The sequence below is a fragment of the Pseudopodoces humilis genome, chromosome 23, assembly GCF_049639895.1.
Source record: "Pseudopodoces humilis isolate 2021_Gansu_Grassland_sample_001 chromosome 23, ASM4963989v1, whole genome shotgun sequence".
Taxonomy (NCBI): domain Eukaryota; kingdom Metazoa; phylum Chordata; class Aves; order Passeriformes; family Paridae; genus Pseudopodoces; species Pseudopodoces humilis.
Genome location: NC_142222.1, coordinates 9,232,844 through 9,258,091, shown reverse-complemented (window position 1 = coordinate 9,258,091; position 25,248 = coordinate 9,232,844). Strand labels below are relative to the sequence as shown.

The following is a 25,248-nucleotide window of genomic DNA, read 5'->3' as shown; positions in this document are numbered from 1 at the left end:
GAGGGAACAGAGCCCGTGCCCCGTCTGACCGCCCCTCTTGTCCCTGCAGTGCACGCCCAGAAGCAGAACCGCCAGACGTGCGTGCGCAAGAGCCTCATCTGCGCCTTCGCCATGGCCTTCATCATCAGCGTGATGCTGATCGCGGCCAACCAGATCCTGCGCAGCGGCATGGAGTAGTGCTGGCACGGCTGGAGTGGTCCTGGCACGGGATGGCAGCCATGCATGCGCACCCGGGAGAGCTCCCGCCCCGATCCCACGGCACCGACACGCGGGCACAGCCGGCGCCTGCGGCAGGAGCCTGAGCCAGCAGCGTGTCCTGTGAACCAACCACATCCTTTTGGCAGGGACATCAAAGGGCTGTTCTAATGCTTTAAAGGTTTTGTTTCCTAATGCAATAATCCCATATCCAGGAGTCCCGTATTATTGCTTCGAAACAGCAATGGCAGCGCGGAGGAGGCCGGGCTCCGGCGCTCTGCGCTTTGAAGGAGGCCCAGCCTCGGGACTCGTCCTTTCCCCAGGGCCCACTGACTGTCCCACGGAGCTCCCGCCGGGCCCACGCTCGCAGGAAGTCGATCGTAGCATTGCCACAAGCGAGTTCCTTTTGTTCCACGTGTTCCAGCTTCACTTTCCTTTTCCCTTATGACCATGCCATGGAGTTTACGGCATTAGAGGGGAGCTAGAGCATCCTTGTACAGTATTTTCTGATGAAAAAGGGGGAGAATTTGCCAGCACCATACAAAATGTCTATTTTTTGCTTCATCAACTCCACCTTTGACATGAGACTGCGGGGGTAGCAGGAGTCTGTTGGCCATTTTTTTCTGACTGTGAATCAGGGCTTGAGGAGCACCACCTGGGCATTGCTGAACTTGTGCAAAGTCTTCCAAGGGACTCTGCCACCACCAGCGCCAGCTAAACTTCCCTCTCCTCAGGCCTTTCTGCATATTCAACATTTCCTCTCCAGCAGTTTTCCCCTTCTTCTTCATTGGTCTTCAAGAATTTTTTCCCAGGTGAAAATCCTGAGGGAAGCTCTTCTCGAGCATTCCTCCCCTCTCCTTGCTTGCACAATTTAATTGATTCCATTTCATGTGGCCTGCTCATGATCTGCAGTGAAACCTCCATGGCAGACATCATCCTGTGGGGGAGGTTTTATTTTCACCCGCATGGTAAAGTGTGGATTTGACCAGACAAGTTCTCCGTTCCCTCCCAGGATCCATCCCACCACCCCCATCCCATGGGCAGGCTCCAAAGGGGGAAAAGCCGAGCGCAGCAGGAGAAGGAACCAGACCTGAGCCCACTCCCGTGTGTTTGAAGTGTGTCAGACTTCCAGGTCGGGGAGCGCTGGGTGCTTTTCCTGGAATACCTCTTAAGGAGCAGCAAGGAGAAGATGGAATGATGCAGAGCAGGGACACCACACGGGAAGTGCAAGGAGCCGGGATTGCTTGGGAATGTGTTTTTCCTTTAAAACTTGATACAAATCCGTGCATTTCCCTTTGGATGAACTGTGCCCCTGGGTGCCACACCAGGACAGAGGTGATCTCCTGCCCTCGTGGGAGGGGTCTCCCAGCTGGTGATCGTGGAGCGCTCCAAGGAGTTCCATGGAGGCACTCGGGTGTTGGAGTGGGGTGGCTGTGCTGGGAGAGCTCCAGGCACACCCAGGAGCCCTGAGATGTCGCTCCTGGAAGTGGAGGTGACTGTTCCCTGTGCCACAGAGGGCAGGGTGGCTCCCCTGGGGGTTGCACAGTCCCACACTGGCTTCCACTGGATCCATCCCCAACACCCATCCCAGCTCTTGCTTTTCTACCTGAGTGACAACATTTACCTGTATTTTTGGCAGCCTTATTTAAAAGTCTGCTGCTCTTTGTCCTGTCTCCCACCACGCCTTTAAACTCAAGTCACTTTTAGGTGTCTCAGCCTCCCACCTCCACCTTGTCCTGCCATTTTCCTGGTGTCCCCTCCACCCCAAAGACAACACCTTTTCCTCAGCAGCTGAGTTGGTTTGTTCTGCCTTTCCCAAACACACAACTCCTGCATTTCTGTTCTACTGTGACCAACAGAGGTGAACTGCATTTTTTTCCATAAAAAAAAAAAGATTTTGTCTCCCAGAAGATGGAGATATTTCCATTTTCTCCAGGGCAGCAGCAGAATATCTGTGGGATATTCTGGTGTGGGATTCTCGGTGCTGGGGAGCCCAGACACGTTTCCTGTGCTGGGCATTACAGATAATGAGCTTGGAGACAATTTTAAGGAAACTCATCCCCATTTTTAGGTCTCAGGGGTCTGTGGAAAGGTGGCAGCTGTGGGAAAAAAAGTCTGAACGTTCCTTGCCACAGAGGAATACTCATTTTGTCCCTGGGATTATGCTGGAGTGAGCATGGGCAGATGGAGGGGAGGGATGGGGGGAGGACAGGGAAGAGTTGTGCCTGCACTGAGCCCAAACCCACAACCCCAAAGCAGGCATTTCCCCACATTTCCTCACCCACAAACCCCCAGCAGACTGCAGGCCCAGAGGCACCTCATGGACAATGATTGTCTGCATTCCCTGAAGCTTTCTGGAAGGTTCCAGAGTTCCGTTCTGCATGCTCCATAAACCCTTGTAAATAGAGCCATTCTCCAGCCCAACCCTTCCCCTTGCAGCTCCATTTGTAAAACCAAACCTATAATGAATATATTGGTAAAAGCCATAGCCTGGTGTCAGTAGAGTTCATTGCACAACTCCCCACTGATTTTACTGGGTACAGGATTTTGGGGGCTCTGGGGTGTGATTTTTCTGTAGGGAACCTCACTTTTCCATCACGAATCAGGGTCGTGTCTTGCCAGAGGTCTCCTTTTCCTTCCTTCATCTCCAGGCATCTTTAGTCAGTGACTTCTGGCAATGCAGGATGGATGAGGCCAAGTTGTTCCATCCTTTCCTTCCCCACAACCTTCCCATCCAGCAGCATTGGATGTCTCCTACCTCCCTCCCTGGCTCCATTTATGTAATAACCATTTATCTCTTTTTTTTTTTTCTCTTCGACACAAGAGGGGAAAAATAGGGCTTTTTGCTGCTTTTACAGACAGGAGGTAAAAATAGAGCAGTAAAATTCTGATTGGAACCTGATGGCAAAAGCTGAGGGGGGAGAAAGCAGAAGAATCAAAGACATAAAAATAAAAACCCCACATCCCATACTTTAAGGAAAAAAACCCTATTTAAGTGCTAATTAACATACTTTAAAAAATACCCAGACTGCAGCAGAGCTGTCAGAAAAAGCTCTAAACTTCTGCTCTTGCCAGTTCCAGGAGGATTGAAGTGTCTTTTCAGCCCTGCAGTTCTGGAGGAACAGGAGATTGCCATGGCAACCCTGGCTGTTCGTGACATGGGTGCCACCGTGACAGAGCACACGCCATCCCAGACTTCCAGGGATGGGCAAACAGCTCCCAGCAGTGGGACAGGGGCTTTTCATGGATTAGGAAATTATTAGGAATTCGTGAGCAGCTCTGTTGGCTTGGCCACAAAAAACCGTGTGCAATTAAGGGGATTGACGTGCAGGGAAGGCTTCGAGAGGAACGTGGTGATTTCAGCCCGAGAGAGGCTTTGGTTCCATTCAGGAGGGACTGAGATCCACTCAACCTGAGCACTTTCTGTCCTGGGCTTGCTGAGGTCACTTTGGGAAGGTTCTCCAGGTGGGGCTCGAGCTCTGCTGGGAAGGATTTGTGTTCCTGCTCCTGCAAGGCTGCAGCCCTGATCACCACTGAGCTTTAGCAGTGCTTGGATTCCCTGCTCCTGGAGGAGCCAGCAGAAGCACCAGCAGCCTCAGCAATGCTGAGATAGCGTGGAGGCCGTGGGGAGGTGAATTCCAGCAAAAGCTGCTAAGGAAGGAACACTGCTCACCTGTCAGAGTGACAGGAATCACTCTTGTCATTCCAGTTTGTCAGAGCCAAAGCCATTCCCTCGGGGCAGCCGTGAGGAAAGCGCAGCTGGGGAGTGTCCAGGCAGGACAGGGGCAGTGCCTTTGTCCTGTGCACAGCCAGGAGCTGGACACAGGTCCTTGTGGCTCCTTTCCAGCTCAGGATATTCCGTGATGGTGGTGCTGGTTCCCCTGGAGAGCCAGACCCTGCTCACAGCCAGGGGTTAGGCTCCTCCAGGTGTGTCACCTCCAGGGCCACCCACGAGTGCACCACTGAGGAGGAATTTCTGATCAGAAGCAATGGCAACATAACTGAAAGGTTTAAATTAGGAAAGCTTGGCTTTGTTAGGACCGTGATCCTCACGCTGTGGGAGATGATAGAGAATTAAAGAGAGTTCACAGAATAATCCTTCCTGCTCGATGGGCACCCCCCTATCCCCCAGTCACTGTCAGCACCTGGGACAGTGATCACAGACCCCAGGTCCAGGGTGAGCAGGAGGGTGGGAGGGAGGAGGATCCCCAGCTCCTGTCCCTGCTCCCCCGTGAGCCTAAGCTGAATATCTGGGTGTAATCCAGTTCATTTGAGAGATTCCATCCTGGTTATCCAGAGGTTTCACCTGCTGGACACGTGCACTGGGAGGGCTGGATGTTGGCTGCTTTAATTCCAGCATCTTGGATACTCTTTAAGCTGGACCAAAAAAAGAGGGGTTTTAAATCCAGAACTAGGGTAGGAAGCAAGCAAAGCAAGCTGAGGTAGAAAACACTCCCAAAGCTGCCACTCTGGGTGGCTTAAACCTGTTTGGATGAGCTGAGTACCCACTGGTCCTTTCTTCCATTGAACCATAGGAATATTTTTGTCCCCAAATCCCACTCTGCATCCTCCTGCCTGTTGCAGGAGAGGGAGACAGCTCCAGGGAGGGGCTCCATTCTCAGCGAGGGCCCTGAAACCCAGGGGGGATTCTCAGCTTTTCCCATGGAAAACTCATTCCCTGCACGTGCTGGGAGCTGCCAGGGCTGTCACCACCCCGAGGTGACAGGAGCACAGCCCCTGTCAGCCCTGGATCAGCGAGGGGAGAAGCAGTGGGAGGAATTCCATTAGAATCCCTAAGAATGAAGTCCCTTATTTTACCCACCCCTGTAATCCATGATTTAGTTCCTGCTTTATGGATGAGCGTTTGAAAGAAGAAAAACCAACTCTTCTAAAATGAGAATCTGATGAAGTGTCTTTTTTTCTTGGCTCTGAATCACGCTTCCATTCCACTGATGAAGATGTACAGAACTTGCTGGGTTTCAATCTATTATTTTACCCTCCTTTGCTCTGACAGTACAATTACATTTCCCTGGCAGCACTTAAAACCTGTTCCTTTCCCAGGAATTTAATGCAGGAAAAGAAAAGTTTCACAACATTTCCATCTCTGCGTGTTGTTGGCTGTTCTCAGGATGGGGTCTGCATTTCTCCAGTTCAAGAAGGACATTTTAGTCAGCTCTAGAAAGTGCAAAATCTTCACCAAGAGCAAGGCAGGTAGAAAATCTAACACCATTTTAATTGGAAGTGTGCTCCACTTACACCTTTCTGCTGGAAAACTGCTGTAATTTGGCATCTTCACTATGAAATAATTGCAGCCACAGAAGAGGGAGAAAGGAGAAAAAAGAAATCATCTAGATCTAGAGCTCAATACTCGACAATTTGATGATGAAAGTACCGCAGGGTTTTTTTAAATTTTCTGTCAAGACAGACCAAAACATTTTGTAGCCTTGAAAACCATTGCCAAATGAAATTGTAATTTCCCACCCCGTTATTTCCCCAGCTGTTCCTGGCCTGTCTGTGCCAGCATCCCAAAGCAGCAGCTGGATCTGCCCCACTCTAGGTGAGATCCATGGTCCAGCTTTCCTTTCCCAGCTGCTCCTGTGTCTCCATCAGCCACCCAGGAGACCTTGGCAAGCTCTGAGGTGGCTCCAGGAGCCCCTGCCTGGTGCCACCAGCCCCTGGGCACATCCTGTCCCTCCTGGGGACAAGTCCAAAGGGTGCAGGTGGTGCTGTCAACGCCAATCCCCAAATTCCTACCTCTGCTCCACTGCAGCACCCCAAGGATGGGCTCACATCCCTGAGCAGCTCCTGCTCCCTCAGATTCATCCGGGCTGGGGAGGGCGAGCAGGGCACAGGTGGGGCCCGAGGTCAATTAGAAATAACTCATTAGAGTTAATTGGCTTCAGGTAGAACAAGCCCAGGCCCCAGCCTGTTGCCATTTAATCCACAGCAGGGGCTAAGGACTCAGCACCTCCTGATTCTTCTCTAGGAAGTTCTCTGCTAATCCCTGTGTCTCCCTTTTGTCACCATCTAATGTTTTCCAGCCATTTCCTGTTCATTTGTAAACTCACTGGGTTTTTTTTTTGGCTCGTTAATAAAAGACATGGCTTTTTAATTAAAGACAAAAATTCACAAAGTCAGCAGCATAATAGTAAAAAAAAAAAAATCAAACAAAAAACCTTTGTACAAAATACTGTAAATATTAATATAAATTAACTGGGCATGCAACTGAAATAAATCCTATGTTATTGCAAGTTACCTGAGTGTATAAAGGAGTGTATAAAGGAAAACTGAATGCCATATGTATCAGATGTTCCCTCTAACCAAACTCTACTGTAAATATATAATCTGTATAAAAAAATTTTAATTTTACCATTATTTATGCAATAGAAATAAAGTTTTTTTTCTTTTGATGAAGCTTTTTTTCCTCCTTTGAAGCAGTGATATTTATTCATACCCAAGTACAAGAGCAAAAGCAAGATTTGCATAAAATATTAGGACAGAGACCTTTTATTCCTTCTGAGAGATAAATGAACATTTGGGGGGGTTATTTTGCTTTGAAAATAGATTTACATATTTAAAAGCCTGTTACTACAGAATTAGCTCCTGGCTGCAGAAATGGGATCAGCAATTCCAGGTGCACAGGAAGCCAGAGGGAGGGATTGAACTTCTCCTCTGGAAGGCAAAGCCACAACTGGTCAGATGTCAGAGAGAAAGGCCAGCACTTGCTCAAAAAGCCCTTTTTTATCCCTCACACAGAGCCAGAGGCTGATCCCCGAGCTCAGGTGGGCTTGGGGTGCTGTCACTGTGGGAGGAGGATGCTGAGCACAGCTTTAATCCTGACTCTGGTGCTGCCAAGGCCCGAGAGCTGCTCTGGGAGGATTAACACCCTCAGGTCCTTTAAAACTGCCGAGCTCTTCACTTCCCTGGAGCTTTTCCTGCACAGGAGCCAGCCCAGCACGTCCTGCTGGAGAAGGGACAGTGAGGTTCCTGACTGACACCACCCCACCCTGGCACTGCTGCCTAAATTCGGTTTGAGAAGGGCAAATCCCCCAGCTGGGGCCAAGCCACAGCAGCAGGAGCAGGATGGGAGCAGCCTGGGGTAGGGGAAGGTGTCCCTGCCCATGGAATGGAGATCATGAGAAGAGCTTTAAGGTCCCTGCCACCCCAAACCCTTCTGGGACTCTGGGACCCAGCAGGCTGCCTTTGTTGCCATGATCTCACCCACCCCATTCTCACTCTTTCCTGATTAACATCTTTAGGAAGTATTTGCTAATGCAAATCCAGAGGCAGTAATTTATTTGGGCCGAGCCAGTTAATCCTGGCAAGGCTCTCCCTTGTAAGTATAGACCAATATCATCTTGCTTTAATTGCTTCTTTCAGTCTTCCTCAACAAATCAAAAACATTTTAATTAAAAAATTCACCAAGAGTATCTTCCAGATCTTTCCCCGTTTGTTCTTCTTCCTACCAAAATTATCAGGACAATTGGGAAGTTCTAAAGAAAGTAATTACAGCAGATGTTGATCTCTGCTGTAGCACCAGGCCTGCTGAATGCTGCACATCAGTCCCCTCACTTCTACTTTTTTGTGAAGCAGAAATTTCCATCCTTGGTCCTCCCTCAGAAACGAGACTGTCTGTGTAGGGGATAATTTCCAACTCTCAGCCAGCTGCTGAGGCTCAGGGAAATTTGGAAGGGAGAAGAGGGAAGAATACAATTAAGGAACTGCCAGGGATACAGGGATTTGGGCACAGAACAGTAAGGGATGGCTGACAGATGTTTGATTTTACTCTAATGCCATTCCTAGGCAGAAAAGCCCTGCTCCACCATCACCTCCCCGAAAGGGAAGATGATAAATGCACTGGAAGGGGCAGGATCAGGCTGAGGATTCCAAGGGCCCTGCCTGGCACACTGCAAGAAATCTCTTTTAACCCTAATTACTGCCTCAGTTTCCCCTTGCCCATAATGACCTGCTTTGGGATGTCAGAAATAGCTGCCCACACGATGACAGCCGAGATGATCACGGGAGTGTCACTGCAGACAGGAATTAAATGCAGGTGTCAGCACATGGCCACAGCCTGCAGAACAATGCTGGTGGTCCAGGAAAGCAAACTTGCAGCATCCTCAGACTGCTCAGGGCCAAGGAGAACACGATGCCACCTCCAGATCCAACAAGTTCCAGCTCACAGAGTTTCACAGCAAAGCACCAGAACCTCCTTGAAGTGAAAGATGTCACCTGGAGGGGCTGAGAGCCCCCAGGCTGGTACGAGCAGTGCTGGTGTAAGAAGGGTAATCACTGCATGTGAGGCAGGAAAAATCTCAAGTGATTGCTGTTTGCAGAGGCTGATTAAATAGAAATTAAACTCATCTGCATGTTCAGTAAGAAATGTGAATGGAATAGCAAGAGCATCCTTCCCACTGGCCTTTGGGGAGCTCATCCCTGGCCTGGCATGTCCCACACGAGCTGTGCAGCTTCCAGACTGGCACCAGCAGCTCTGGAATCTGCAGACTGTGGAGATTAAACTTCCAGAGAGGTGGTTTCAGATAGAGAATGAACAAGGAATTCATCAGCCTCAGGTTGCTGGTAGGGAGGACACAGTTCCCTGTTTGCCTTGTTCCAGGTTCCTGCTGCTCATCCTCCCCATGGGACAGAACAGAACAGTTTATTTCAGCTGAAATGACCTGCAATGATCAGCCCAGCTCTGACCACTCCACAGCTCACCAAAAGTTACAGCAGGGCAAATTCCAAACTCTTGCTAAACCAGCTTGGAGCATCCTGCAGGTCTCTGAGGAGATCAGGATCGCCTGTCCTGGTGTCTGGCACCCTTCTGGTGCAGAGAAGCTTCCTCAGGTTCCTGAGGCCTCCACGAGCCCTTGCCATGAAGTTATCAGAGACAAACCACGAGTGATGAATTCTCCAAGCACCCAGCTCTCATTAAGAAGAGATTTCTTCATCTTCTCCACCCTCATATGAGGGGCCAGAGGCTCATTTCTAAATCTGAATTATCATCCAGAGCCCCCTGGGCTGGCACCACGTCCCTGCCACCGTCTGTGAGCAGCAGGGACCTCCCAGTGCAGAAGGCATGGAGCAGCTCGGAGCAGCCTGTGCGTGGGAGGTGGCTGGAAAACCTGGGGGCTTCTCCTGCCTCGCTCAGGATGGCTCTGCTGAGCTTGGGCTGAGCCAAGCCTTGCTCTGGGGAGGGACAATTGCTCTCCTGAACTCGTGGTGAGGAATGGCAATCACAGACCCCGGAGTATTTCATTGTCAGGATGCCAGGGCACAGCCCCATCACAGACCTCAGGGCCCAGCATTTATCACAGACCCCAGGGTACAGCACCATCACCATCAGACCCCAGGGCACAGCACCATCACAGACCCCAGGGCACAACACAATCACAGACCCCAGGGCACAGCACCATCACCATCAGACCCCAGGACACAGCACCATCACAAACCCCAGGGCACAACACAATCACAGACCCCAGGGCACAGCACCATCACCATCAGACCCCAGGACACAGCACCATCACCATCAGACCCCAGGGCACAGCACCATCACCATCAGACCCCAGGGCACAGCACCATCAGACCCCAGGGCACAGCACCATCACCATCAGGCCCCAGGACACAGCACCATCAGACCCCAGGGCACAGCACCATCAGACCCCAGGACACAGCACCATCAGACCCCAGGGCACAGCACCATCAGACCCCAGGACACAGCACCATCAGGCCCCAGGGCACAGCATTTTTCTCTCCCCATTTCCAAGGGAGCCTTTTTGAGCAGAAGCAGAGCCTGAAGTGCTGTGAACAGACGGATCCAGGAAGACGCGTGAAGAACCCAGTGACCAAAGCCCTGGGATCCGAGGGAGAGGAGATGTTGTTTCCTGCCACATTGTGTGAGCTCCCACTGTGCTGGTGCCAATTTTAGTGTCTTCTCTCACTTTGAACCAGAGACAACCTAAAAGCCTGAAAAATACTGAAAATGGGGATTGCTTCTTATGGTGAGAGAAATCTCCAAGTACCAGGAACAGGTTCCAGCTTAGGACCTGCCAAAATTAAATGTATTTGAAAGTGCATAACCCATACTTTAATCCTGAAGATCTACAACATTCTGCTTGGAATATTTATCATTTCTTATATTCCATTTCATTAATAGGCTCAGAGAAAGGTGTCATGCATGAGGGGTGCTACAAAGTATTGGCATTTCTTGGGTTCAGTGCTGCCATGATAAACTGCTTAAACCATTCAGGATATGTCAGTGGGAGGCTGGAGTTCAGTTCATAATTTCAATTATTTCAGCACTTTCAAACAAATCAGAGTCAATGTCCACACCACCCTTCCAAAGGAGCACTAACATTTAATTCTTTTTGATCTTTTCTTAGGAGACACTGAGATCCTGATGCCCTCACAATAACTGACAGAGACATCCTCCACACCCTGGCAGAGAGAGCTCAGTGCTGTTTATGCTCTTACCTCTTTCACTGGGTTTGAGCAGGAAAATTTGTGATGGAATTGTTGGAGACTGCCCCTGGCTGAGCTGAGCTTCCAGCAGCAGGTAGAGCTAAACCCCAGCGTTAATAAAATTCAATGAAGCATCCTCACAAGGCAGTTTCCCTTTCCAGCTCACAGCCTCCTCACGCTGATGGAAGATGACAATCACCAGATGTGCCAACATCAGCTGAGGGCAGCTCCAGAAAGCTGCCTGTTCCACACATCCCTTCCCAGTTCCCACTAACTTATTTATACAGTCACAGACCTCTTTTAATGCTTTTGGGACACCTTATCTCAGTGGCTACACAAATCCCCTTCTGTCTGCATCATGTCTAAGTGGGAAATAATGCACTTTTAAAGTCACAGTGACCCCAGGGACAGAGGAGCCCTTCCAGCCACAGTGACCTCATTAATGAAAATGCTTTGTACCCAAAGGGCCGGGCTTTGCAAAGGCACAGAAATCCTGGGATAACAGCATCTCCTGGCATTCCAAACACAGCCTGGTCCAAGACATGATCTCACCACAAGGTTTTAATGCCTCTGGCTGAGACAATGCTGCTCTCCACATCCCAGGGAATTGCTCCTTCCCTGGCAGGCTGAGGTGGGCTCAGGAGCGGGGCTGGCTGCTCCCTCCCTGTCCTGATCCAAACCAGGAGCACTCTGCTGCCTTCCCGAGCCACTGCTCAGCAGGAGGAACCTGCCTGCCTGCTGCCTCTGGAAAAACAGATGAGGAATTGCTTTTCCTTTGGCACTTGCAGCAGGAATTAGAATTAGGCTGCAGGAAAGTGTTCAGCCAGCAGCACCTCGCAGTCCCTGCGGTGTCCCCAGTGCCACTGAGGTGGGCAAAGACCTGAGACAGCCCCTGGTTTATTCCAACCACAGCACTGAACATCTTTCCTTCCAGCTTTTATCCTAGCCATGCTTACCCTGGGGCAGTCACTGGTTTTTGACAGTGGCAGTGAGACACAGGCAGTGCTAATCAGCAGTGCTAATCAGCAGTGCTAATCAGCAGTGCTAATCAGCAGTGCTAATCAGCAGTGCTAATCAGCAGTGTAACGAGCTGCTGCCCCACACTCCGCTGATGCAGGGTAACAAGCTCAGGTGAAGCATCCAAACTGCACCCACCCACTCCTCCCCAGCTGCAGGAAAAATGCTGGGACACGTTAATGATCCTTGCCAGGCTGTGTGAAGCTGTGGGTGTCCCTGGCACCGGAGAAATGTCCCTGTCTGACAAACAGCTCAGTCCTCTCCACTCACTCTCGTCCCTCTGGGAGAGCTGACATCCACCAGAAGATTCCCAGGCCCATTTTGGGGGGCATCTCCATTTATCTTCCATTTTACCCAAATGCTTTTTCCCCCAGAAATCTGATGCACAACCTGGTACAAAGCATGTTGAGCCAAGTTCTTATTTCCAAAATTCTTTCACTGAATCGGAGGCAGAGCTGACCTAAGCATAAATAAAGAATTCCTGGTATCATTTCCCTTTGCAAGAGTTAATGAGTGTAAACAGCACAGTCTCCATCTCTTCTGGAGCAGGAGAACATCACATTCCTCTTATTTGGTTTGGTTTTCCTATTACTCTCTGCATATAGAAGAGCTGCCTTAATTAATGTAAGCTTATTATGAAATTAGAGCACCGATATAATTAAAGCATTGATTAAAAAGCCAATAAAACAAGCAGCTCAAGCTCTTTTGAAAGAGGAGTAGTATGAATCCTTCTTGATTAAATATTACAGCTCAGTCAATATTTAACCATTCCATTGTATTGACTTAATTTCTCCATCGAGCTGGGAATAAACATCTCTTGGGACCTAATTATGGCAGGTTTGCTTCCCTTGTTGTGAGTTTGTGGGCTTGTTTGGTTTATTTTGATATTTCTGAAACTTCTGACAGAGCAGATCTTCCATCCTGGGGAGCACACTCCATGGAGATAATTCATGTGTAATGAACAGTTCTGATAATTGTGCTTATCTCTGGAAATGAACCCCAAGAACTGCATCCCCTCCATGAGAACCAGCCCTGCCTCCTTCAGCTGGCTCCCAGAATGAGGCTGTTAATGCACTTGGCAGCCAGGTGAAAGCAGCAGCCCTGCCCCACATCTCCTGAAGGTCCCTCTGGGCTTTAGTGGAGACATTTCCTTCCCTCCTGTCCACATCCGTCCACAGAAACATCAGAGCAACATCCAGAGCAACCTTCAGCTCCTCGGTTCTTCATCTCCACCCGTTTCAGAACTGACTCCCTAAAATGACATTTCCTTCTCCATTACCACTCCAGAACTAAAACCCCACGTGTGGGGCCAGGCTGTGCCCAGAGCCCAGCCCAGCCCCTGGAGCTGCTGCAGGGCACAGATCCCTCGGAGCTGTTTCCATCTGTCCTCCAGGGACTCTGAGGTCTTTTCCATCCTTACTAATTCCATGATTTTATGGGGCAGTGTCAGTGTGCTCTCCCAGAAAGCCTGGACAGCCACATCCCCAGGCTCTCCCTGAAACTGTGTGGGGTGAAGAGAAACCTGTTTGGGCTGTCAGGCATTCCTGAAGCTTCCCAGGATGGGAACTGGGGAAGAACAAAGGTTGCATTTCAGATCCTTGCAGCGTGCTTGCTCTGAAGAACAGCACGACTTCATTTGCCTTTCCCTCCTGTTCCATTCCCCAGTTCCTCTTCCTTAGGGAAATAGAACAGTTCTGAGGAAGCACCACAGATGAAAGAGCAGGGGGAGGTTTTCTAGCCCTTATTTTTTTAGCTCAGCATTTGTCTTGGATCTGTAATTGGGCCTTCAGGAATGTCTGATCTCTCCCAGGTGTGCAGGGCCAATACCTCCCACAGCAAAGTTCACCTCACATCCAAATATGTGCTTTTCCATCAGGGACCTGGAGATCTCCCAGAGACAATCCAGGGCTCTGGCACCAGCCAGGTGGAGTCTTGTCTATCCCTTGGGCCTGACAGGGAGGGGTTTTACAGTGCCTGTCCTCAGATTAAACCAGGGTGAAGTGGAACTGATGGTTTGTCCTGCTTGGTCAGCACAGCTGCTCCAGCTCTGAAAAAGCTGGGACACCTAGAGAATCCTGGAATGCTTTGGATTGCAGGGACCTCAAAGCCCATCCAGTGCCACCCCAGCCATGGCAGGGACACCTTCCCCTGTCCCAGGTGCTCCAAACCCAGCCAGCCTGGCCTTGGGCACTGCCAGGGATCCAGGGACAGCCCCAGCTGCTCTGGGCACCTGTGCCAGTCCCTGCCCACCCTGCCAGGAACAATTCCTGCCCAAAATCCCATCCAGCCCTGCCCTCTGGCACTGGGAGCCATTCCCTGTGATCACCTCTGCACAAAATGCAGCCTGGGAGGGTTGGGCTGAGTTTGGTTTTACCTTCCCAAGCTCAGCACAGAGCACACAGCGAGCTCTGAGCTGGACTTTGCTGAGAAAAGCCAAACCTCACCATTTATTCTGCCCAGCAACAGAACAGGAATGCCACTGCCACTTTCAGGGAAGATGCTGGAGCAGCTGAAAGTTAAAAATGCAAATTAAAGCCCAAATGAGCTCTGAGCTTGCAGCAGACGTGCCACAGTGTGGCATTTGCAGCAGGGCAGCAAGAATGTGCTGGCACGTGTGTGCGAGGTGGGAAAAAAAAGCGTGAAGCTAAGCATGACTTAGAGGGAAAAAATGCCCAAAATCCAAAGAAGAGGAGTTTATTCAGGGATTATCAACGTGACTGCCTTCATCAAGTGATGGAGCAGCTGAAAGCAGGTTCTGAAAATGAGGAAAAAACCGGTTTATGACATCTAGTGGTAAGGGGAGGTGTCCCCTGTGTGGAGCTCTGGCTGTGCCAGTCAGGGCTGATTCCAGAGCAGGTTCAGTGCACTCCCACCGCCCTCCTGACAATGATCTGTGCAAAGTGGAGCCTTTCTGGGCAGGGCTGTCAAAGCCAGGCCTTTACATGCAATGGCTGAGTGATTCCATTCCAGGCTGGGCAGGGAGAGCAGCCCTTTGTGTGGGCTGATATCCCAGCAGCACAGAGCTGTGTCTCGGGAATGATCGCTGCCTGCATCCTTCCCTGCTCTGGCAATGGTCAGGGCACAGTGAGAAAGGAGCCCCAGGAGGGCTGAAGTCAGCAGGGTCACTGGAAAAGGATTGGGGCACCCCCAGAGGCTCTGGGACACCCCAGAGCACACAGTTCCTGCTGGAGCTGTGCTCCTCTCTGCAGCACGAAGAGATGGCACCTCTGGGCAGAACCATCCTTGTTGTGCCCTTCATTCCCACCTTGCCCAACCAACAGCCAGTTCCTGGGATTCCTTCTGGGCCCCTGCAGGAAACCTCAGCTTTCCTGGGTCACACAGTGCTGCTCTCCATGGAAGAGCTGCCTCAGCCCTGCAGGATCCTTGGAAAAGGCTCTGCCCCAGGGCCCAGCAGCGCCTCATCCCCCTGCCAGAGTCCCTCAGAAGGGGCTGGCAAGGAATTGAGGATTGGTTTGGGGTGGAAGGGACCACAAGGACGATCCCATCCCACCTCCCACTGTCCCAGGTGTTCCCAGTCCCAGTGTCCAGCCTGGCCTCGGACATTCCAGGGATGCAGGGGCAGCCCCAGCTGCTCTGGGCACCTGAGCTGGGAGCACCTCAGCTTTCCCACACCTGCTGGGAAAATCAGGGATCTCACCCCAAGGATCCCAACCCAAGCAGCCAGGGATGTGCTGGGAGTCTCCTCTGTGAGAGGACGAGCCCTTTCCTCCCCAGCTCCAGCACCGCCTGCTTCCAGCCTTGCTCCTGGATGCATTTTCCAACTGGAATTTTTTTCCTGCGGTTCCTGGGGACCTCTCGTGGTGAGAAATAAAACCAGGTTTATTTGGGAAGGGCAGGAGCGGTCCCGGCTGGATGCTCTAAAGAAAGTCTGGGATCAGGAGCTGGGAGAGAAGATATTCAGATATTCCCAGGCAGCAGCAGCAAGCACCCACCTGTGCCAGGCCAGCTCCCTGCAGGCTCCAAGGGATGCAGTGGGTGACTCCTGCTTCTGCAGCACAAACACCCAGCCCTGGAAGCTGTGCCAGGCCAGCTGTGCCATCCTGGCAGCTCACCATCAAACCCTGGGAATCGATTCTGATGGTGTTTCCTTGCAGGAGCCGCCCTGGAGGAGCAGATACTGACAGGACAGAGTGGAACAGATTTAAACTAAAAAAAAGAGAGATTTAAATTCGATTTTGGGAAGGAATTGTTCCCTGTGAGGCAGGGAAGGCCCTGGCAGGGGCTGCAGGAGCTGCCCTGTGCCCCTCTCCAGCTGGGTGAATGGAAAGCATTTTTAAACCTTTAGGGAAAGCCGGGCTCAGCTCCCCAGGTAAAGCTTCACCTAAAGCCACGCTCTCAGCAGGGGCTGCTGTGGGGGAGCCTTTCACAGCCTCATCCAAAATTTGGCCCCATTTGGGATTTGCCAGCCCCGTAGGGACGTCCTGGACCTCGGTACCCCCCTGTGACAGCCCTGCAGAGCCGCCAGGCTGCTTGCTTTGCAGGCACAAGGTGGCACTAGGGGAGCAGCTTTACTTTCCCTTTCCCTTTCCCTTTCCCTTTCCCTTTCCCTTTCCCTTTCCCTTTCCCTTTCCCTTTCCCTTTCCCTTTCCCTTTCCCTGTGCCTCATCCCTGGCCAGCACAGCCCAGCCTGGGCAGGCCCCTGTGCCCCCATCCCTAAATCCCAGATCCCTGCAGGTTCAGCTGTGGTTCATCCTGGGATCCCCTGGGCTCAGATCCTGCTCTGGAGAGCATCACCCCACAGAGAGCCGTGGCTCCAGCCAGACCTGTCCTGCCAGTGCCCAAACCCCCAGCCCAGACCTTTCCCCATTTCCCTGCTCCCCTGAGCTCTCCCAGGGCATGGGGCACCCCCACATTGGTGACCCCTCTGCCCTCCTCCTCCTCTGCTCTGGTCCCCAGCAGGGTCACCCATCCTCCTCCAGGCCACTCCTGCCCTTTCTGGCTGCTTTGGGAGAGGTTTAGTTCTTTTAAACTGATTTATTTTCTACCTGGCAGCACCTCTGTGTTTGTCTCTAAGGGAGATCCTGAGCATGTCCTGGGGGAAAGGCCCCCCTTGGCTGTCCCCAGAGCTCTGGGCACTCAGGACAGTGGGCAGGGATGGGGACACTCAGGGGACAGTGGTGACAGCAGTGCCCCCTGGCACCTCCCAGGTGAGAGTTTGGCACAGGTGAGGGCTGCAGTGGGAATATGAAGCACAACAGGTATTTAGAGATCCCCGTGGCTCAAGGGGATAACCCCAAATCCATCAAGGAACAAAGCACCCACCTTCCTCCCTGGCTCTGCAGGGGCTCCAGGATGGGAGGGGCAGAGGTGAACACGTTGCACACAGGCATCTCCTCGGAGCAGGACCAGCTCTTTCCTGCCCCAGGACCATTCCCAAGCCCCCTGCCCAGCCCTGCCCTGCCCTCAGCTGCTGCAGCTCCATCACTCCCAGCCCAGCAGCACCTGCCCGGCACGAGGGGTCTGTCCTGATAAACACACGGAGCTGAGGCAGGCAGGGAAGCTGGGAAATAACAGCCATGAACCATTTTAAACACTCCACAGCAGAGCAGGAGCCTCCCAGGCAGTTTTCCAGCCCAGTGGTTCCAACAAGCTCTCGGTGTGTTTACACAAAAATAACAATAATTAAACCAAACCCAACAAAACCATGGGTGCTCCCACCACATCAAAACCACAGAAATAAAACCCTCTGGAAAACACTCATGCCTTTTCTGTGCTGTTCAGAGTCTCACACGGGTCAGGCATGGAGTGAGACGTTCTAGGGTGCAGTGACACAGGTTAAGATCCCATTTCTCCAAGGAACAGGCTCCCCTGGGAATGGTCCCGAGGCTGCCGAGCTGCAGGAGCTGCCAGGGATGGCCAGGGTGGGATTGCTGGGGTGTCTGCAGGGCCAGGGGCTGGGCTGGGTGATCCCTGGGGGTCCCTTCCAGGATATTCTGTGATTCCAGCAAAACTTCATCCCTCTTGCGCAGGATGGGAGCAGGAGGAATCCTGGCTCCAGAGCCTTGAGCATGGCTGGGTCCCCCCAAGGAACAGGAGCAGCATTTTTGACTGGCTGTGTCCCAGTGCAGCTCAACAGCAAAATCACAGAGAAACGGGGCAGTGGATTCATTTCCATCATTTCCCACACAAACCTGTGGGGTGGGGGGAAATCCCTCCTTAGAACATGAAATGCAGCTGGTTGATCCCAAGGTTTTAAGGTTTAAAGGCTGAGATAATAAATATGTTTTACCTCTCATTCCATATTGAGGGTTGGGAGAAGGTTCAGGCTGCATTCCCAGCTCCGAGGTGCTCGCTGGCAGGACTGCTGAGCATCCTGGACATCCCCCCAACTCCTCACACCCTGGACATCCCCCCAGCTCCTCACATCCTGGACATCCCCCCAACTCCTCACACCCTGGACATCCCCCCAACTCCTCACAGCCTGGACATCCCCCCAACTCCTCATGCCCTGGACATCCCCCCAACTCCTCACAGCCTGGACATCCCCCCAACTCCTCACATCCTGGACATCCCCCCAACTCCTCACAGCCTGGACATCCCCCCAGCTCCTCACAGCCTGGACATCCCCCCAACTCCTCACATCCTGGACATCCCCCCAACTCCTCACATCCTGGACATCCCCCCAGCTCCTCACAGCCTGGACATCCCCCCAGCTCCTCACATCCTGGACATCCCCCCAGCTCCTCACAGCCTGGACATCCCCCCAGCTCCTCACATCCTGGACATCCCCCCAGCTCCTCACACCCTGGACATCCCCCCCAGCTCCTCACAGGCTGTTTTTGGAATGTGCATCTCAGGAAAATCACACTGTCAGCGCTCCCTCTGCTCCCAGCAGCTGATTAATCTGTTAGATATCCATCAAAGGCCCGAGGAGAGGGGCTGCTGCTATTGAAACTGTTTAACCACTGATGGCATTATAATTATCTCGCTATCAACTGCAACAAAGCAGCTCGGCAGGAGCCGCTGCACTGAAACACAGGAGGTCAGAGAAATGATCTGAGCGGGGCAGTGAACAGGAGAGCACAATTCAATCATTTATCATTTACCATTTATCATTTACCATTTCTATGGGGTCAGGCCCCTGGGGCACACCCTCAGCAGCTGGATGGGCCCTTCTGTCTCTTCCCAGCCAGGATCTGGGGTGGGTGAAGCCTCTGCACCAACAAGGGCAAGTTCAAGCTGGGATCAGCCCAGGCTGGGATCAGCCCAGGCTGGGATCAGCAGCTCTGGGAGAAGGTCCCAGGGTTCCTGTGGGTGACACTGGACATGGCCCAGCCCTGAACCCCCAGCCTGGGCAGCAGGAAAGGGATTGGGATTGTGCCCCAGCCCCTGTGGTCACACAGAGACCCTTCCCTCCCACCCTTCAGCACCAACCCGGTGTTGAGGATGGAAGGAGTGGGTTCAAGGAGTGCCCCGAGCTCCAGGTGACACCGAGGAACATTCAGGGACACCCAGCCTGGGCTCAGGAATGCAAGGGATGCTTCACTGGCCACATTACATCTCCCTCCGGCTGGGGGGTGTAACTTACCCTGGTGAGTGGCAGCAGCAGGGATGGATGGGATGGGAGTTAATCTGTTCACCATCTCTCTTGATCTCTCCTTCATTTCCATTTCTTTTAGAAATGGAATTTTCATTAAAACAGCAGCACTTTTCTATTAAATGAGTAAGGGAGAGGACTGACTGCCTCTGTATCTCAGCAGCAGAGAATCTTTTGAAAATCACCCAAGAGGCGAGGCTCAAATCAGATCTTTAATAAGAATCACTTAGAGATCACTTCTTAAAGCAATTAACAGATGATTAGAGATAAGCGAGATGCAACACCGAGACCCAGATCTCAGCCAGATTTCTCGGGGGTGGGAGTGCAGCCCCGGGGCCACCCTGCAGTCACAGACGGTGTCAGGACAGAACAGCAAATTCCCACTTTTCAGCCTGATTCAGGGAGAAGGGGCCAACACCCCCCAGCACCTCCCCGGGGGCTCTGCCCCAGCTGAGGGTCCCCCAGCCCAGGGCTCACCTCCACCTTGTGCTGAGGCAGGGGCTGCTTTTCCTTCTGCAGCACGAAGGAAAGGCAGGTGTGGCCCTGAACACTCCAGAGGATCCCAGAGCTCAGCAGCAGCAGGATCCTCGTGCCCTGGGCACCCTGAGCCACCTGGCACAGGGACAGCGGTGGCACCAGGGCCACACGGCCAGCCCAGAGGGACAGAGGCAGGGACAGAAGCAGGGACAGAGACAGGGACAGGGACAGAAGCAGGGACTGGGACAGAGGCAGGGACAGGGACAGAGGCAGGGACAGAAGCAGGGACAGAGGCAGGGACAGGGACAGAGGCAGGGACAGAAGCAGGGACAGGGACAGAGGCAGGGACAGAAGCAGGGACAGCCACACGTCCCATCCAGTCCCGCTGCAGGAGCCCCAGAGTGCTGGGACACCTCACCCCAGCACTGTGACATGTGACAAAAGCCATCTGCTGCCACCCTGGGCACTGGCAGGGCCCGAGCCGGGCTGAATTACAGCACAGACAACACCCAGGGGCTGTCTGGCTGCTGATCCTGACCCACACAGGCTCTCCCCTCCAATATTTGCTCAGTTTAAGGGCATTTCCCAGTTGGAGCAGAGCTCTGGGGTCTCAGAGCCCTCAGGGTTTCCTGGAGTCCCCAGGAAATCGCTTCTCTCTGAGGCAGCAGCAGAGGCGAGGGGAGCTGGCTCATGCATCCACACACCTGTGGTCATACCGGCTTTGGAAGTGCTCAGATTTATTACACAAGAGATGATGCAACAGCGAAAAACAGAGCAAAATCCTACACTGACTCTCTACTCTGCAAGTCAGGACAACTAAGAGGTTTTACTTCATTAAGGAAGGCAGGGGAAAAATCAGAGACAGCCCCAGCGGGTGAGGGAGCCTCGTGAAGCCTAAATGAACAATCAGTCCTAGGTGATGCTCGCTGCTGTAGAAGGAACAATGAAATAGATCTGCTTCTCTTCAATAAATTACTAAAACATCAGTTAGAAACCTGCTGCATGGCATTGGAAGTTGAGCTCGTTAAACATCCAGGGAGCTTCATCCTGATGCAAATGGAAGACAGGCATGAGTGCTCTGCAGCAAAGGACTCTGTGCACATCCCAGCTTGGGAAACATATTTACACATACATCTCATATATTAATCTATTTTAGTGCACCCTAGCCAGAGGGCAGCCACAAAGAGGATTATTCTGGGAGAAGGACAGGAGATGGGCTGGTTTCTCCTCCCTGCTGAGCAAAGCCCGTGGCCATCCACCCACAGCAGCTCTGTGGGATCGTTTCCCCTCTCCAGGCAGACACACCCCAAGCAGAGGTCTCCCAGGTGGATTTGGTAGCTGGGATTTGGCAGCCAGGATTACTGTGAGCCAAAAATAAATCAGCTGGGATCCCTGCACTGGAGTAACAAGCCTGAAGTGACTTCAGGGCAGAATTTCAGCTGCCGTTTGTTGGTGCCTTGGCCTCCCTCCCTGTCCCTGCCACAGCTCAGGAGGGGCTGCAGTGACTCTGGGGGTCCTTGGCCAGGCCTGACCAGGCAGGACAGGGGGCTCAAGCCCCAGAGAACATTCCTGCAGTCACCCAGAAGGGCAGGCAGACGTCCCAGGTCTCCATGGGGTCCCTGTGGGGTCTCCATGGAGGGAGGTGCTGCTTTGGGCAGCAGCGTGTGGCTGATGGAGAGGGGGCCAAGGGGAGGTCAGGGGGTTTATTCCACTGCATCTTTTTGGGTAACTTCTGTGATTAAGGGCTGGAAAGATCCCTGGGAGCTGCTGGGGTGTGTTTTTCTTCTCCAGAACTCAGGGAAGGGGCTGCTGGATGCAGGGGCAGGAAAGGGAAAAGGGAACAAGGACCCAGCAAAACAACACATCCTTCAAACTCGGCTCCTTTGGAGCTTGGGAACCTTTTCCTCTCCCAAGCTCCTCAGTTCCCACACTTGCCAGGCAGGACCGTCCAGGCTCATGGTGCAAACCTCCCCAGCCCTTTGGGAGAGCTCGGGGTTGTGTGGGAAAGCAGAAATTCCCTGTCAGTCAACGCTCCCAGCCCATGAGAGCCGCTCCAGCAGGGAATGTGGCAGCTCTTGGAGTGCTGGCCAGGGGGAGCAGCAGTTCTGAGCCAGCTCCAGAGCTGGGATCAGCTGGGGGAGACCCACAGCTGGTGAAAATAAAGCCACAGATGCCCATCTCCCCCAGGTCCTCTCCTAGGAACACCAATAAAGCTCTGCTTGGTTTTCCATCCTTCCCAAAGGAGTCCAGGCGTGTCAGCCCCTGTCAGCCGTGGCTCGAGTCAGACTCCCCTGACTCTTTCAGCCTCTACTTGATGAAGTTTTTAATTGTCCACCTCTGCCCTGTGCAGCTGCGAAGGATCAGGTCAATGCCAGCCATGCCCCTGTTCTCCACCTCCAGGCACCGCCCCGTGCCCTTGTTCAGGATGGCTCCGTTCTGCATTAGAGGGGGTGGGAAAAGAGGGAAAAATGAAGATATTAATTGCCTGAGAAGCAAACCAGGACCAGGGGGGCACTGCTGGAAGGAGCACTCGGCTGGGTGGGAATGCAATTCAAACAATAAAATAATTCCCCCAATAAATGGAATGAGCATCCATTGTCCCTGGCAGCACCAAGGGCCACCTGCATCCTCTAAATGCCACAGCTGCTGGGGAGTGGGACACTGTGGAAGCTGTGTTCCTTAAACTGCTTTGGGACAATGAATTTCACTCTTCATCCACGAAAAACAAAGGAATCTGGAAGTCATTGGCAGACCAGACATAACCAGATCCACCTCTCTGCTACCAGAAAGGAAAACTTTCTTTAGAAATTGTCCTGAAGTGCTGCCCTGATCCCTCTTAACCTCCTCCCTCTGCCCCAGGAGCTGGAATTTGCTGTGGCACCGTTTCCCCTTTGTCCCAGCCCAGGGGCCGTGTCCCACCCAGGCTTTGGGGAGCAGAGGAGCCCCCAGGGCAGCCCCAGGCCCACCTGGATGAAGCTCCAGCGCTTGTGGAGGCTGCTCTTGACCTTGTCACAGTCCAGCAGCTGCGGGAAGCGGCTCTTGCCGGTGTCCACCAGGCAGCGGGTGTCGGGCAGCAGCGTGGTGGTGCCCAGGGCCCCCAGGTGCAGGAAGCCCTCCCTGGTGTAGCGAGCCAGCTGGGGACAGGGGGACAGCGGGGACACTCTCAGCACTCACAGCATCGGCACAGCCAGCGGGGACAGGACAGCACAGAGCCCCTGGAGAAATTCCGTGGGGATGCACGGGGAAAGCAGAGCCAGAAGGAATAAATTCCCACTTCCTCCAACCTTTTATCCCTCTTTGGGTCTGGTTTCTTTTCAGGTGCAGGTGAGGAACTGAGACACAGGAAGGGGAAGGAATAACTCTTAAACTGCTCCTGGAGCCTCCTGGAGCGCTGTGGGATGGGCCAGTGGACGTTTTCTCTGGATTCCAGCTGGCCCAGCTCCTGCCTCTGGAGCCTGGCACACCTCCAGGGCTCCAGCCAGGCAGCAGCAGCAGCCAGAGGGGCCAGGACCGGGACAGGAGCCGGGATCTGCCCCATGGCTCAGCCCTTGGGCTCAGGACTGCAGCCATTCCACAGGATCCAGCTGCCACAGCTGCCAGGGGCTGCCCAGGACGTGCGGGCTGGGATGATGCCCTTGGGAATTCCAGCACACAAAGGACTCCCCCATGCCAAGGAATGCCACCAAAATATTTCCCTAAACGCATTTAAATTCTGGAGTGAGGAGAAAGAAACACCAGTGTCCTGCCTTTTATAGTTCAAGGGAAAGATCTCCACAGCTGCTTATTTAAATTATGAATCAGGCCATTATCCAGCAGACAAATAAGGAGGATTCAGCACATTAATTAACTGAGCATATCTGTGACCCAGATGCCAGAGAAGAGGCAGAAAATCCCACTGGGAGTTTGGGTTATCTGGGCTGTAATAATTAAACACTGGAAATCAAGTTAAAGCAATGTAAGAGGGTCAAACTGAGCTCATAACCCCAGGGTGGGCCTGGCCCTGCTCCCAGGTGCTGCTGGAGTGAAAATGTTGTGTATCAGAGCAGAGCTCCTCACACCTCCCCAGTGTTCATTCACCAGGTGTTCCCCACAGGAGGGGTCAGGAGCAGCACAAACCTTGATCACAGAATCCCAGGAGGGTTTGGGTTGGGAGGGACCTGAAAGCCCATCCAGGGCCACCCCAGCCATGGCAGGGACACCTTCCCCTGTCCCAGGTGCTCCAAACCCAGCCAGCCTGGCCTTGGGCACTGCCAGGGATCCAGGGACTGCTCTGGGCACCTGTGCCCATAAAACCTCATCAACCTGCACCTGGCCATGTTCCCAACTTCAGCTGTCCCTGGGGGGAATCTCAGGATCACTGGGGCTGGAAAAACCCTCCAGGATCATGGAACCCACCCTGTCCCCATCCCCACCCTGTCCCCAGCCCAGAGCACTCAGTGCCACCTCCAGGGATGGGATCCCAAACCTCCCTGGGCACTTCCAGTGCCTGAGCTCCCTTTCCATGGGGAAATTCCTGCTCTGTCCATCCTGAGCCTCCCCTGGGCCAGCCTGAGGCCGTTCCCTCTCCTCCTGTCCCTGTTCCCTGGGATAAGATCCCAAATCCCCCCCTGGCTGTCCCCTCCTGCCAGGGACTTGTGCAGAGCCAGAAATTCCCCCTGAGCCTCCTTTTCTCCAGGCTGAGCCCCTTCCCAGCTCCCTCAGCCCCTTCCCAGCTCCCTCAGCCCCTCCTGGGGCTGGGGCTGATCCCCCTGGGAAAGCTGCACCTCCAATCCATCTCCTGTGATTGTGATTTCTGGCTGGCTGCATCTCAGGGATGGCAGAAAGTTAATTAGACATCCCAGTACCTGGGAAATAAAAGCCTTGATGACCTTCATTGACTCTATTGGAAAATAATTTCGAGTTGTTTAGCTTCCCTTCTGCTCTGAGCAGACCATCAATTAGCAGCCATCAGTAAAACGTTCAGGATTTGCCTTTTATCACAATTTAATCTGATTAAAGGGTGCTGTTTCGTCACCCCTGCTCCTGCCGTGTCCCCCATGAGCTCAATATTGATGGCTTTGTCCTCAACTTCTGCTGCTTAAATGGGCAAAACATATTTTATCCTATAATTAAATGAAATGCTCTGCTGGGTGAACATTATCTTAAGTTTTATAGCATTATAGTGCTTTCTATCACCTTAATATATCACCATAGCTGTGTCACTGCAATGAGCTATGGCTGCATTATTAGTGTAATACATCATTACAGCAAGGTGCTTCCAGGAGGGATTGTCTCAAAGATGAAGCCATCAAGCAGGAAAAAAACCCATCAGCGGCCTCAATATAATTACAGGATAAAAGGATGATGATGGAATCTCATAATGATTTGACCTGGAAGTGAATGGAGGCAGGGAGAACGGAAAGCTGAAGGGAAAATAAGAGAAAAATCGCTAAAATTTTACTCAGCGAGGGCTGAGTGAGTAAAGGCAAGATTGAATTCAGAGCCACCACCCTGAGCTGCATCCAGGCTGAGCTCAAATCCATGGGCAGTCACAGGAGAGA

At 52.6% G+C, this 25,248-nt stretch overlaps 2 protein-coding genes and 1 long non-coding RNA gene across 6 annotated transcripts in view; 1 reads left to right on the top strand and 2 right to left on the bottom strand.

Moving 5' to 3' along the window:
• CALN1 (calneuron 1) overlaps window positions 1-187 on the top strand; it is an 83,413-nt gene extending 83,226 nt beyond the window's left edge. For all 3 annotated transcript variants that reach the window (XM_005525886.2, XM_088066245.1, XM_088066244.1), the window contains one exon: window positions 50-187. In XM_005525886.2, the coding sequence (XP_005525943.1) occupies window positions 50-177 (128 nt within the window). In that variant the 3' untranslated portion in view covers window positions 178-187. The remainder of the gene's footprint in view (window positions 1-49) is intronic.
• A 9,856-nt stretch (window positions 188-10,043) lies between these two features.
• On the bottom strand, window positions 10,044-11,585 carry LOC148182647 (uncharacterized). Its single transcript, XR_015774446.1, has 3 exons — window positions 11,209-11,585; window positions 10,669-10,834; window positions 10,044-10,171 (listed from the first exon to the last, which is right to left on the bottom strand). It is a non-coding gene; the product is annotated as an uncharacterized LOC148182647 (long non-coding RNA).
• An 8,840-nt stretch (window positions 11,586-20,425) lies between these two features.
• The window catches only part of GALNT17 (polypeptide N-acetylgalactosaminyltransferase 17), a 99,193-nt gene continuing 94,370 nt past the window's right edge, over window positions 20,426-25,248 (bottom strand). For both annotated transcript variants that reach the window (XM_088066272.1, XM_005525885.3), the window contains 2 exons: window positions 22,675-22,842; window positions 20,426-22,144 (listed from right to left, as the gene is read on the bottom strand). In XM_088066272.1, the coding sequence (XP_087922398.1) occupies window positions 22,016-22,144; window positions 22,675-22,842 (297 nt within the window). In that variant the 3' untranslated portion in view covers window positions 20,426-22,015. The remainder of the gene's footprint in view (window positions 22,145-22,674; window positions 22,843-25,248) is intronic.